This window comes from Calonectris borealis, chromosome 10 (genome assembly GCF_964195595.1).
Source record: "Calonectris borealis chromosome 10, bCalBor7.hap1.2, whole genome shotgun sequence".
In the NCBI taxonomy this organism is placed as follows: domain Eukaryota; kingdom Metazoa; phylum Chordata; class Aves; order Procellariiformes; family Procellariidae; genus Calonectris; species Calonectris borealis.
The window spans coordinates 10567968-10583204 of record NC_134321.1 but is presented as its reverse complement, the minus strand read 5'-3'; the positions used below and the strand labels follow the sequence as shown (position 1 = coordinate 10583204).

The following is a 15237-nucleotide window of genomic DNA, read 5'->3' as shown; positions in this document are numbered from 1 at the left end:
GACTTTAATACCGCCCCCCCCCCCCCCCCCCCCCAATGCAATCACATTGGAAACTACTGAAGCTGAGTAAATGACAGTGTTGGAAAGCTTCCATAATTCTTATGTTATGGAAATACTTTCTTAACCTAGCTTCTATAGTAACCTCTCTGGCTTTTCATGAGCATAACAGACAAAGAAATTCTTTGAAATCCAAACAGTTCTGTATCTTCAGAATGGTATCCCATATAGCACTGCTCATGAACTATTAGCTTGACTAAAACTGATTTAATTCGGAAATTCTGGAACTTTGTTTGAAACAACAAAGTCTTATGGGTTTAAGTTAATAAATAATACACTGCCCCAGATAACATGAAAATCCCCAAAACTACAGAAAAAAAACTGAGAAAATTTTTATTTCTTATAGTTAGCATCAGCAATTCCGTTTCTCAGAAATACAGAATATAGAGCAGTATTTCTGTTAAGTTCAGTCCATCTTGCTATTATGTAACTTGGTTGCATTTTATTTCTCAGTTATGAGCAACAGATTAGAACGTTAAGAAACAGATTTTATAATTAAAAATGAAATACACTAGAATGTTCATAAAGGTAGAAACTTTTAGCAGTTACTGTAATGCAACTATTCAGTGTATTGACAATTTGGTGAATTTCTAGACAGTATCAGCTGATACATTTGTTAAAAAAAAATTCATTTCTTTCATTAATTTTATTGCTGAAAGATTTCCACATCGCAAAAGAATGATGCTGACACAACTCAGACAGGATATAAAGCAGAAATACCAATCATCAAGTCACATTAAAAAGCTGAAATTTCTTAATTTACTTTCAACAATGTTGGTGAGCAAAACAGTCTCTGCTTACAGTTTTAAAAGGCACAATGAAGCCTTATTTACTGCACTCTTGCTCAACCATAACGGACTTAAGTCTTGCTCAAATCTATGATGCAGGCTTTCCTAAAATCTTTTTTGTTGTAATGATGCACTACACTCACATTTCTCTGTTAGCATATAGGCTGACAGAGAGTTAGGTTTCTTTTGTCCACTTGTTACAGAGGGTATACCTGCATTTTCACTCCTGTATCCAGTTAGACACAGCAACCTGACAAAGACAAATCTACCTGTAGGTATATGGGGAAAAGATGATTTATCCTCTCTGTCTAGCTTGAAGACAGAATCTCATCCTAGGAGTTTTAGGATGAAGACTAGTTTATCAAGAATTACATGTACAAAGTGGCCTACCTCTTCACTGCTGTCGGTGGCTTGAAAGTTATCTTCAATTTGGGTTTTCCCATGTACTCTGTTACTGTCTTGCTTCAAATCCAAAGGGAAAATGCAACATTCTGGTGACATATTTGGAGACTTCCCATGAGGAGCTGATTGAGGTCTTGATGAAAATGTGAAAATCTCTTTATTATTCACTTGGTGATCACCTGTTTCATTGCTGTGATGTTCAACAGAGGCATTCTGCGGTGGGGTTAAATTATGGCAGGCTGAGTCTTCAGTAGCTACGAACTGCTCACTCCTATCCAACTGAATACTCTCAGTGAAACTTTCTGGAAACACCCATTCATCTGAAACATACAATGTTTATTTTAATGCCAAATATGTAAATTGCATTTTATCCTGATCACACACTTTTTCTCTGGAAATTGTACAGCAAAATAAGTTTTTATAATACAGAGACATTCTGCTTATCAGATTTATACAGTTGGAAGAGTGACGAGGATGCAACGAAAAAGATCAAGCTGCTTGCTAAGTGAGGCAAGGTTAATCAAAACATTTCCAGATCACAGCTCAAAAAATCCGCAGGCTATGATATATGACATGCAAGCCTGCAATTTGCAAATCTGAAAGTTAAGATTTGAAACCGTTCAACTGAATTTCAATCCAGAAAAACATAATTTTATTAAATTTGGCTATTGACCTTTTTCTATAGTCATAGAATCATAGAATTGTTTAGGTTGGAAAAGACCTTTAAGATCATCAAGTCCAACCGTTAACCTAACACTGCCAAGTCCACCACTAAACCATGTCCCTAAGCGCCACATCTACATGCATTTTTTGTGGCTGACATTTAAAAAAAATAATCACACATGGTTGGTGGAATGTTTATAATATCACAATCTGCTCCTCTTTATTGCTGAAATTCTACACTTTCTTTTATGTCCAGAACTTACGGTTTAAATCTCAATTTCAAACTACAGCTCTGATGAAAAATAGTGTGACATGAAAAATGTATGAAGATATCTGTTTCACCAAGTTTCCCTGAATACAGGCATTACTAATCTGCCAATTTTAAAACAAACAATAAACTACAGAAATGGATTTAAAGATTGAGTGCACCAGATAAACATGAAAAGGCCATTTTTATACTCTCATTGTTAACTTATATTTTACTGTTTTGGAATGATGGTATAGAAAAAAATGTCAATTTGATTGATTAAAACCAATCTCAAATAGCATCTGAGAAAAGGAGAATTGCTCAAGTATGCAATACTCCCTTATCTTCATTAAAGGTAGTGTGGTGTGGATTATTCACTAGATCTTGAAACTTTCTGGCTCTATAAAACAAAGTTACCACCAACTGTATTAAAAAAGGCTCAATAAAAAATACTAAAAATGTAATAATAAAGTAGCACTGCAATAATAAAATGCTTGCTGTCCCAGAAGACAGTAAGTTTACTATGGTATTCTACTCTTTTTTAGTTTTGTTAGAGATAATTCTCACTTCAGGCAGATTCAGCAGCTTTGAGGGAGAAAAAGTAAGTCTGAACCACCATAAATGAAGGCAAAAGAAAGAAGAATGAGAACACCAGGAGAAACAGCTGTCTTCTTAATGTGTTGCTGTGATTTTTCCAGTTTACTGAAGACAGCTAGTAAAGCTACCAAACTCCAGTTAATATCCTAAACAGTAGTTTGTACTAGGAACCTGTGAAAAGTAGGGGCTTAACACATCTTGTACCTTCATGGCTTGCACCTGCTTGTTCTAGAAAAGACTATTTTTCAGTCTCTACATGAAGACCAGCTATAGTTAGAAGCCCCAAGGCTTTTCAAGTAAACTTTTTTTATATTAGATAATCATGCTGGTTTAAAACCATCTAGTAGACTAATTGTCTATTGTATATAAAAAAGTCTATTTTGTAAATATACGGAAACTTTGCTTTTAATTAGTAAAAGACTTGCAAGATGAACATGTAAGTAATGCCATTTATTCTACAAATATTTTGGACTAGTATTTTCAAGAACCTCAAGAAATGAGTGAGACTATTCAAAACTTAAGAACCACCGTTCATTTGTGTAAAGCCAATGACCTTTTGTTCTGATCAATAACTACAAGTTTTTCAAAGGATGATACTAGAGCAGAATTCTCCTGTCTTTGATCACTCAAGATTGTGTCACACTCCTCTGATAACATATTTTTCTTAATCAGGCAATTGGAATTACATTTGAAAGGTTGTATGTGAATAAAACAACTGAAATCATAAGAAAACCCACTAATTTTTTGTCTGCACATCTCCAATATTAATCACAAACTCACACTTCACAGTTTTTATGCTTTTACTGTATTTTAATATCTATATAATTTGCATTTTTGAAGTAATCATTTTCCCTATAAAAATGAAACAAAAGAGGGATGTTCTCATTAACTTTTCACATGAGGCTGAACACAATATTAGGATGCTCGAGAACAAAGACTCAGGAAATTTTTTTTCCCATTGATTTTGTGACCTAATATGATTAAAAAACTATCTCGCACTAAAAAATCAGTATTTTAAAGTACCCAATCATTTGTCCAATAGGAGTCTGGCCCACCAAGCCTGAAATTGTTTTGAATGTCTTTGGGCTTGGAGATGCTGTCACATTTGCAACTCCAGAAAGCGCTATGCAGAAATGCCACAAAAATGTTACTTATTCCCAAACTTCAATTGGCTGGACAACTCTCTTGTATGTAAAGAGATCTTTTCCCCAGCTCTTCTGGATGCTAAGTCAAAAATGCTCTTAACTCTTTTTTTCTGAGGCATTGATATTAAAATTTTCAACTTGCTGCATTTTTCAAAACAAAAAGTATCTTCAAAACTTAACTAGCTAAGAAAATTTTTTGGATTTTTTTCAGTTTTTCCTATCTCAGCACTCTGCTGTCTTCTGACCAGTCTGGCACCCACCCTTCCACAATTTAATCTAGACACGTTTTACTAGTTTTAATGGCAGTGGCTTGACTAAGACCAAGATGTAAAACATACACTTCTTTAGTATTCAGAAGGCCTTTTCGCCTGTCATGAAATTAGATTTGACATGTAGCATGCTGTCTTTGCAGTTTTCAAATATGCACTAATAGCTCAGACCACTGTAACAAGCCCTCTATGGTACGGTTACACATTTAGTGTATAACCCACTTCATGAGAATCTGCGAATTTTTATGCACAAAGGACTGTGAATGAGTAGAGAGGAGTAGCTTAATTTTTATTAGGGCCTACTGACTTAATAATAACCAACTTCCTTAACTGCAGTCTAACATGTTTTATTCTCATTCTAGAATGCAGTTGTTGCCGTTTAATTTGCAGAGGTCATTACAGATAAAATTTTATAATGAATTCTGAAACAAAAAAAGGTGTTAAACCACCCGTTTTTTGTTATTTTAAGTCAATTTTGAATTAAGTATCAAAAGATAAAAAAGAAATCTTAAGTAACAGTTTTTGTCAAGCGCTTAGAGAAGAGGAGACAGTTAGAAGCTTAAACTCCTGACTCCTACTCCTGGCTCTGACACAGACATCCAAAAACTTCTTACACATCACTTTACGCACCACTATGAGTCTTTAAATCTTCTTTAAAAGATTTAGTGTCTGTATAGTATTTAGCCTGAATATTCTGCTTTTTTAGGCTAACCTTCTCTGTAAAGAACAACATTTGATTCCAGAGATGTTGAAGAAATATACTTGGGTTAGTAATAAGTTAAATGCAAATATTAGTTTGTATACCACAGCACTTATTCTTAATGAAATATGCGGGGGGAAGACAAAAAAGTCTGTAAGGCTTGAAGATGACATTTTATGCTGGATATGGAACTCAGCAACTTCTGTAACCTGTAGTAGCATTTTGTTAATAATCTACAAGTGAAAGATATGGGGCGTTTTGGACCAAACCAAATCCTATTATCTCTCCACCACAAACTATACTGGAATTTCTTTTTAACTCAGCACTTCCATGTCAATTGTAATGAACATTTTGGAGTATCTTCTTAGCAAAATATGCAAATTACTATGTAATCACAACATTGCAGCAAACAAGATAAATGCAAGAATGATCACCTAAACATCTAATTAGTTCTTCTACACAGACTTATGCTAAAGCTTCTAATTGCAGCTAACATTTTAATGAAGCTTTCAGCATTGCATAAGATTGGCAAACTATAAACAATATTCACTCATTTTATTTTTTCCCTTGCTTAAAAACAATTTACCTTTGTAAAAGTACTGCACACCTGCTACAGAAGACATGCTGATTTGAGCTGTATAATAAATCTAAAAGATATTGTTATAAATAGCAGCAACTAACCTCTAAGATAATATCACCTATGAAAGCTCCCCTCACCCCATGAAATTTAAATTAATGTTTACTCCATCTAATGGCAGAACAAGTGCAGTACTGTCCCAAGATCACCACAGGATATGGTTGCACAGGGCTCAAGAATACTAAATGCCTGGTGATAAGAAAAGAGTAGCGTAAGATAGATTCTTGTTGATATAAGTTGTTTTGACCACAGTATAAGCAGGGAGCCAGAAACCATGTAAGCTTGCACTTGCCTGGGGAATGTGGTTTTGTGCCAATGACTAGTCACAGGTGTACGTACGTGAACACTTTGTCAGAAGTGTCAGGACTATGCTCTTGGCTGAGTCATCACCACTGAACCAAGCTTGTGGTTGTTCACTATGGGGCAAGATGTGTTGTTGGGCTTCCTGACTAGAACATTGATCCTGAGGTTCATGCGGTTACAATCTTAACAGTGTGCATGAACAGCAGCTACAACACCAGTTACCACAGAAATCACAATTTCTTTGCTTTTATTAGAAAGGTATTTCTTTTTAAAATGTGAATGCAAATGTGAAACAGTTTGGTAAGAAATGGGTAGAAGTGCTTTTGTTCTCTCATCCGATAATGACAGTGTAGACTTCACTTTCTTTTGTAAATGACCTGTACAGTATTTTATGCAGATGTACACATTGAATGGTGTAATTTTATTTAAAATTATTATGTTCCTGATTTTTTGTTAGATGTTTCTGCTTTTGAATTTCCCCCCTTCTCTGCGAACTTTTTCTCAAGAATGCCTATCATTGTCGAGGTCAAGTTTATCCCACTTCGGAGGAAGTTCAGAATAGAGCATAGAAGAGGACTTTCCTTGATGAATAGGTTGCCTATAGGAAACTCTTCAACACAGATGAATCCAGTACTACAGGATAAAGAAACCATTAAGTCATCCACATATAGTTAGACATCTTCATGTATCGAAAAGAAACTGAAATCTGCAAACTGAGCTACCAGTGCCAAGCAATCAAAATATAGAAAAAAAAAGTTTGGAGAACTTATAAATTCACATGGTGACTTTATCTGCCTGTACACACAATTAAGACCATATAGAAACAGTTTTCATTCTCACAAACACAAACAGTAAAATAGCAGTATTTATACATAGGTTTCTTCCTCAGTTCTCTGTTTCTGAATTTACAGTAGGGCACTTAGACATGCCAGTCTACTGCCCTAAGTCTCTGTCTTTTCATATCACTTATATTTACATGAAGTAGTAAGTGTTGATTCATTTTTCTGAAATTCTAGCACTAGATAGTGGTCCTGGTGTTCTAGATGAAAAACAAGTAAGACAGTGATTTCTGCCTCAGAATCCTCAAAATTCAGGTAAGTAGGAAGTAATTTAAAAATTCTCCAGAAAGCTCTACTTGCCTTAGCATCTTGCATCTGTTTCAGTCAAATTATGAAACCCATAATAGCAATTATGGATTATTGACATTGTCATAGTATAGAATTGCTTCTAAACATCCCAAAGATTAAACAAAATGGAAATAACTCACAATGTGAAGGTAATTTCATTGGTCAATTTTGAGCAGATTTGAGTAGTCTGCCCACTTTGCAAGTTGGTGGCTATGCCTTTTAATAGAAAGTAACACTACTTTTTCATAGAGACAAGGGCTATGTTTGCCACAATAATGTACTTCCCAGACACATGCAAAGCAAGTTGATTGATACTGTATGACAAAAAATATCCAGACCTTTTGGCAGATAGGTGTGAAAGGGAAAAAAAACATAAGCTGAGGTGAATAAAAAAAAAAAGAAAAGTCACCATTGAACTTTAAAGACAATACCAAAAAAACCTGATATTACATGGGTACCATAATTAATATCCTAAACTCTTATCTGGGACAAGTAAAATTTCTTGTACATTTGATGTTTGGAGTCTTTAGTGTTAAATTTAACAGGGATTTAAGGAATAAATTATTTTTAGTTCTTTCTCTTTAATCATGAAAGCATGGATTTTTTTTTTTTTTTTATTCATTCACTGCTCTGGTACTCTGCTTAATCCTGCAAATCTTTATCAATGCTCAAAAGCAATTCTGTTGCAGGGTGTTTGATTTCCATAATCCCCCACAACACAGACATTTATATTTTATTTGAACTGTTTCTAGGTCCTTTGAAATTTACAACAGATAGTCCCCCATGCCACACATAACTGAGATGTAAAATAATATAAAATGAGCACCATACCACTGGTTATCTCCCATGTGTTTTTGGTTGCATTTTTTAGAGATAATCTTCTATGACTGTTCTTGTCTGCTGATGGTCCTTGCAGTGAGGGGAACTGAAAATCTGCTTTTCCACTCTCAGATGTTTTCTGAGTCAGAATTGCAGGGTCTGAAATACAAGAAGCTTATGAAATGCCTGTGAACACTCATATTGTGTGGTTTTCTTACTTGAGACATGGAAAAACAGCATACAGAGCATTGTCCTGGGATACAAACATCTTCCAAACAGCACAGGAATCTTGTAGGGCAGCAGGAATATGACAGTCACAAGAAAGTAAAAATTTAACACTAGGTATGGAAGAAGGGCAAACCATAGAAGTTATAAAAAACTTCTTGCAAAAGTCTGCAAAATAATCAAGAAGCACTGCAGTAGCCCAGTTATATACACAGCATGAAGGAAAGTGGAATACGTGTACATCCTGTGGCTACTGCCAGCAGGTGGTGAGCCCTGGCTCAAACACTTACAATATGAATACCTGCAGAGAGAACAAGCATTTATTCAAGTTCATAAAGGAGAATAAGCCATGATTTCATATAAATGTCTTCAGTAACTAACAAGATAGATAAAGGATTAGAAAAACAGAGAATTAAGTCTTACATTCTGAAGTCAGAATCATGCAAAAAATTTGGCAATTTGTGAATTCCACATATTCTTTGCTTTATGCTCTTACCATTTTGACATACATCTTTAGTTGTTTGGTGAGTATTTCTTTTGCCTCCTTGATCTAAAGGACCATTGCATGGTGAGAATGATAGCTCCAATCTCTCAATGTCTTGTACGGATTCAGTTCCCTTTTCTGAACTTTGAAGTCGGCATGATCTATTACTTTTGCTACCCCAGGTCTTTGTTACCTTGAAAGACATTATTTTCTCAATGAAAAACAAAAACGTAACAGCTTTCAAAACACTCAAAGGTAAACAGACATTTTGAAGTAAGCTTATTTTTCAAATAAATGTTTCCACATTTTTTTTTTTAAAAATATTATCTTTTTGGGAAACTTTATGGGAGGTACAGGTCTGTGTAGTATCTTCAATCTTTACAGCCTAGTAATAGGCAGGGGTGCACTGAGTGAAAGGAAAACAAGGCAAAGAAAAGAAAAAAAATAATTAAAATTCACTATTTGGATAAAAAGACAGTGAAACTTGTGGCTACTCTAGACCTCAGAAGGAGTCCTTTCTTCTTCGTAGAAAGGAATCTCATTTTACGTCTTAGCTTTCAATTGACTTCCTACAGAAGAGTCTGCTTTCTTTGACTGGATCCTTTATTCACAGTGTTAAACTGGGAATTGTAGTGCTGACCAGATTCCTAAAACCTCCATATTGTTTGCTGGCAGAGTGAGACCAGCTGTTTTCCCTGGCATTGTAATTGAAAGCATTATGAGCTACTGTATAGCTATCATCCCTTTAAAGCATAGTGAAACGCAGAGTTTCTGCTCTGCATCATAGCTCTCACCATAAGGAAAAATATTTACACACACACACAAAAATTTCAGCAGTCTAGAACAAAAAATTTCACAAAAATAAGAATGATAAGACATCACAGTAATTTCAGTGTGAAGAGACCTCTATAGGCCTAATGCTGAAATTAAATCAGCCTGTCAGTCAAGTTTTGTTATCTTTGAAAGTTTTGAAATTCCACATTCTCCCTGTGACCGTCTTCCAGTACTGAACCACTTTACTTTGTTACACCCAGTCAGAGTTTCCCTGCAATTTGGGGCTGCTGCCTCTTGTCCTTTCACTGCACATCTTAGAAGAATCTGGGCCTGTCTTCTCTACAACCCCGCATTAGTTGAAAATAGTAACTACATTCTCCCTTAGCCTTTTCTTCTGCGGGCTGAACAAACCCATGTCATGGGCTGTAGCCACCCAAGCATTTTACTTGCCCTCCACTGGATGTTACAGCATCTCTCGACTGGGAACCCACAACCAAACAAGGACTCCAGACACAGTCTCACACCAGTTCTGAAAAAAACTTTTAGTGTGACTCCTCTGCTTGTCAATCTCTTCCTTTGTAGAAGTGCCAGCAGTTTTGTTGTAATTTAAGCCTTCTTACCTCTCCAGATACCCTTGCACTGACTCTTCTGTTTGAAGATGGAGGTGGCCCAAGGATCTTTGATCCAAATGCAATATGTGATACATCCTGAGTTTTACTGCTTCGTATATTGCCTTGTCCTCTATTAACCAAGCTACCTAAGTTAAGAAAAATAATAGTTTAAAAAAAATTACAGTACTTACAAAGAATAAATATTAATACTTTTTCCAAATCAGCTGAAATAAAAGAATTATGAATACTGAACTTACATAAAAATTATGTTCCTTTATAGCACAAACCCTAGAAATATGTAGGAATAGCAAATGCACATTTTAGAAAAGTGTGTCAACATACAAGCAAGAAACTTTTGGTCTACTATATAGACATATTTCTAATGTCCTTGCTTTAAAGATTTATTTAAAAAGGGCGTATTTATAAACAAAAAAAATTTGGTTTGCATGATTTCTTCAATGAAAATCTAACTTCTGACAGGAAGAAAAAACAACTCTAATTAATAAATAACAATAAATAAATAATAACACAAGAAAACTGAGGCAAGACTGTCAAGGTATAACTCGCAGCTCAAGTAACTATTTACATGTAGCTTGCTTTTTGAAATTACTGAATCTACTGTATTACCAGGGTTGAGCCCTAATATTGCAAACGTACTCTATTCCTGTTAAAATGTTCTACCCCTTTCATTTTTTTTTTTTTACTGTTTAAAATGTAGATATATTTTTATAATTCTGTTCAAGCACAGAAAATGCAACCAGTCTACAAGACAAACAAAAAGTAAACATGGAATGCAGGTGAATGTTCTGAAAAAAATTTAAAAAGGAAAGACAGTAAAATGGTGACGTATTAATTTTATCACCAGGGTTGCAGAACTGCATGTAATATCTATTTTCCTCTTTTTTAATTCTCCAAGAATGCCAATGAATTCTCCTTTCCAGAGCTGATAAAAAAGGGTATCTTCACATTAATTTACAGTTAAAATTTACAATGTCTGAAGATTTTTTTCTTGCTACAACTTCAGTGTTAAATTGGTATCTCACTTTAGAGATCTGACACCTTCATAAACCAGCTTTATTTCCTGTGTCATCAAGGAAATGAAAAAAAAGATCATGCATTAGTCACCAAATATCATAATTTCCTGTACTAATAAGCACAAAAGAAGCCACTTTCTGCCATTACCTTCTTCCCTTTTTCTTGATGTGACATTTGGTTGCTGCTAACAGCTGCCATTTCACAAGATTAGATGACCTGTCTTGGTTTAACATCAAGTTCTTTCATCTGCTGACTACCTTGGGATGTTGTTAGCTCCAATTATAAAAGCCGATTTGCATGAAAATCTCTCTTTATGAACACATTAATTGATTGCAATTAATTACCGACATCTACACATAACAGTGTGTTGATGGCATAATGAAATAATGTGTAATTGAAAGTGATGATACTAAAAATAATCTGGGCTTTTGATTATCAAATAAACAAAAAGTTTAGTGAATAAAAAGAACATTTTCCAATTAAATTGTACTTAAACATACCAAAACTTCCATTTTCAAGAAGGCCAACTTCTGAAATTTGAAAAGCATGTCTGGAAGAACACATGCTATGTTGTTAGATGGGATTAAAAATAAAGATTAAACCTTAAACTGAAGACATTTCATTTTCATGCAGGTCAGGGATGTTATCAGTTTACTATATATACCTAAGGGCTATATATCTTCGTAGTCCCGACGGTAAAACCTGAGTCTTGTTTTAAATGAACATTCATTTTTCTGTTTAGATATATAATTCACACTATTGTACTAATTTAAGTTTTATAGTCCCTCGTATTTCGATGATCCAGCCAAGAAGTATTGATTTTTTTAATACAGTCACTGGGAAACTGAATTCCAGAGTTTCCTCTGCTATTTCAAAAGCAAACTTATAACCAAACTTCACAACAGAACTTTGGCTTGACTATTTGTAGGGCATTAATACTCTAAAAATATTATTTACCCTTTAATATTACAAAAATGGTATTTGCATGTAAAAAGAAGCTGAATGTAATTTAAATAAGTAACTGTATGAAGGGTATTACTCTAAGCAAAAATTTTAAACCCCTCCAATTCATTTCAGCTGCTGTAGAACAAAGACTGCCTTTACTAATGAGGTATATCAAGAGAGAGCAAAAAAAAGCATCAGCATGGTAGCTTAGTGAGGATAAAATCTTCATGAGTTGTTTTTTTCATATTCCAGTAAAAGCAGAAGAAAAGTTTAAAAAGTGTTTTCTTAAACCTTTCATATTATCAAGGTTGTTATCAAAGAAATACTTCTTTCAAAGTTTATTTTTCTTTAGAGTTTCATGAGATGCTACACCTTAAATACTATTGTTGGCTGTACTACTCTTGTCTTTTATAATATGAAACTTCACCAGTAGTTATCATTCCCTGCAATTTATCTTAGTCCTTTGGTCAATACTTTGCACATGCATTTCCAGAGCATTTTAACAGAAATGGTGGAAATGATTATTCACTGAATTCAAACACTAAAGATGAGAATCCTCAAGACTGAGAAAGTACTAAAAACAGCGGAATAAAAATGTACCTTTCTCACCTAGGAAGGAAGGAAGCACCACTTCTAACATTGCCTACACTGATGAAGATGTATTGGAAATGGATTCTTTATCTAATTTGCTTGTTCAGACCCACTTCTAAGCTATTTCAGACCTACTTCCTTCTCAAAAGATGTTCTACTACCCTGTTTTAGCATGATGTATCAATGACTCATAGAAGGTGGTACAGAGTAAGGGGAAAATGAAAAACTTCAGTAAGACATTGCAATTGTTATATGGGCCAAATTAAAGGCTTAGTCTTGTATCTCATACAGAAGCCAATAATAATGTAACTAAAGAGTAGAGGAAAGAGGCTGCCTACAGACAGAGATTTCACCTGTGTATTTTTCTAAGCTCTAGCAGTAAGAAGTTTATGTATTTCTCAAGTTTAAGGTGAAAATAACAATCAATTCAACATTTCAAAAGGGGCGAAATTATCATATCTCCATGAAGGACATGAATCAGACCACCCAAAATATTCTCATTCTAAAATCCATTATAACCCTCTTTTTTAAGAAGTGCTTGCACATATTGCAGGATATTTACTGTTACAAATGAATATGCAGAATAACTTTTTTTTTAAAAAAAAAATACAGATTAGTTATATGCAACTGGATTTACAAAACCAGTAATATCCTGGGAGTGAGGAAATTATATTTTTGATATGTTTAGAATTCTAATCAATGAAATGTACTACTAATGAAAAATATGGGCTTTTTCTACATTGATCTATTTCCTCATTGGAAATGCAGCTGATGTCTTCAAAACTCAACAACTGATTTAAAAATACTGATTTTGTTCAACCACAAAAAAACCTGTCAATAGATGCAAATTTTATTTCATCCTTTACATAGTTACCTTAAGATCACTACTGTTCATGAATAATTTTACAACTACAGAGTTCCATTAATGAACACAAACAATCTATGTCTCTTATTCTATTCCTGTTATTTAATGACAATCTATCTCCTTACAAAATTGTTTTAAAGAGATATTCATTGTCTTGAATCAAAACATTAAGGATTGTAAAGACATTTGCCTTAGTGAAATATTGCTATTGACTTTACTGTAGGTAGGAAGCAATACACAGTTTTAAAGCAAAAGAGCAGTTTTAGTAAAAAGCAGTCAATTGTCTAACCCAAGTCTATTTAAGCAATTTCACATTGCCCATCTTACAAGTTTAAAACTCTCTGAAGTCCCTCTCTTTACTAACCCAGTATCTATACTATATGAAAATTTTACTCCCACATTATTCACTTCTCCTTTGAGATTATTCATAACTATAATAAACAATACGGAGCCTAGAGCAAAAAACTTTTGAGGCCTCCTGCTGTTAGCCTTCAGCTCTAGAAAAAAATTAAAATTTGATCCTCTGTTTGCTTTCTGTCTCTTAGTTTTTATCCAACTCAATAGTTTGTATCTTGGCACATGACTGCCTAGCTTTTTTAATAAATCTCTTCTATGCAATGCTGTCAAAGTCAAATTATATGTTTTATTATCTTCTAGCTTACAGAAACATACCAATAACTCCAAGACACCAATAAGACAAGATTTCTTTTTTCAGAGTATAAGCTGAGGAGACTATGCGTGGTCATACTGTTAAAAGAGTTTCATTAATGTAAATATACTTTAAAAGAAGTGTAACAGCTGAAGAGCCACACTTCAATGTACATTCAGAAGACATACCTCAAATATTGTTATTATAAATCCCATGCTTGAATTAGAATTGTTCAGGCTGCACATAGATCTCTGAAGCTATAGAACAGACATGTGTCTATGCGCTCATGATATTACAGCTATGCAAGAGTTGTCATGTTTTATTTTAAGACACTGGAACTCTTAACATGCACTTTTACAAAAAAATCCATTATTTGTACACATACTGTATAGATCATATTCACAGTATTTTAATACAACAGAATACCTGTTTCTTGCACTGTTACAGGATATCTCCTGCATTTTATTTCTGGCTTGTGAATTTTAGTCAGGTTCAGCAATTGTGTAACTTGTGGCACATCTGTATTTAGCTGGCAGATTCGAGGAATAACATCTGTGGGCTCATATGGCATAAATGGAACACACATATCTAGAATCAAAAAACATGAGCTTTACTTCACTCAAATGACACAATGGAATTAAATTTGACTTACATTATTTGTTAGATTACATATACTTTAGTTCATATGTTATAATAATTTAATATATTATGGTCATTTAAAAAAATTGCTGCAATTGTTCACTTTTAAGTCAATAAGCATGTAAATTTTAAAATGATATTGTGTATTTTTTTAGGCCAAAAAATTTTAATGCATTTAAACTACAAAATATGCACCAATGGCTGGCATAGCCATAGTAAATCAACTTCTTTGATTTGGCAAGTGAACAAGCAAAACAGAATCACAAAATACACTTTGTTAATTTTTATTACAGCTCAGCTTTAATTCTAATATTGATATACTGATTTTCAGACAAAATGAACATCTGAAAATAGTATTGATATCAGTGGGACTGAAGTAGCAAATAGAGAAGTCCTATACATGCAAATAAAGAATTTGACAAACTTTAATTCCAAACTTTGGACACCATTACACTTTCATAATAAACTAAAAAGCTGTCAACCTATCTATTCTTGTGACACCAGGCACTAGTAGAATGTGATCTGATTGTCTCTGCTTTCCCTTTGATAATCAATATAGACTGAGTTTATGAAAGTTATTCTCTACGAAGAAAGGTATTAAGAGTCGGAACCATTCCTGATGTTCTGATGCAAATTCAGTCCAAATTTTATAAGACTTGAATATA

General features: G+C 34.0%; 1 protein-coding gene across 2 annotated transcripts in view; it reads right to left on the bottom strand.

Moving 5' to 3' along the window:
- CFAP20DC (CFAP20 domain containing) overlaps window positions 1-15237 on the bottom strand; it is a 78390-nt gene that overhangs the window by 38619 nt on the left and 24534 nt on the right. Inside the window, exons 7-11 of one of the 2 annotated variants that reach the window (XM_075158456.1) lie at window positions 14360-14521; window positions 9858-9994; window positions 8476-8674; window positions 7767-7913; window positions 1236-1567 (exon numbers count right to left, since the gene is read on the bottom strand). In XM_075158456.1, coding sequence (XP_075014557.1) covers window positions 1236-1567; window positions 7767-7913; window positions 8476-8674; window positions 9858-9994; window positions 14360-14521 — 977 coding nt within the window. The remainder of the gene's footprint in view (window positions 1-1235; window positions 1568-7766; window positions 7914-8475; window positions 8675-9857; window positions 9995-14359; window positions 14522-15237) is intronic. The other variant, XM_075158455.1, reaches the window with a different exon arrangement.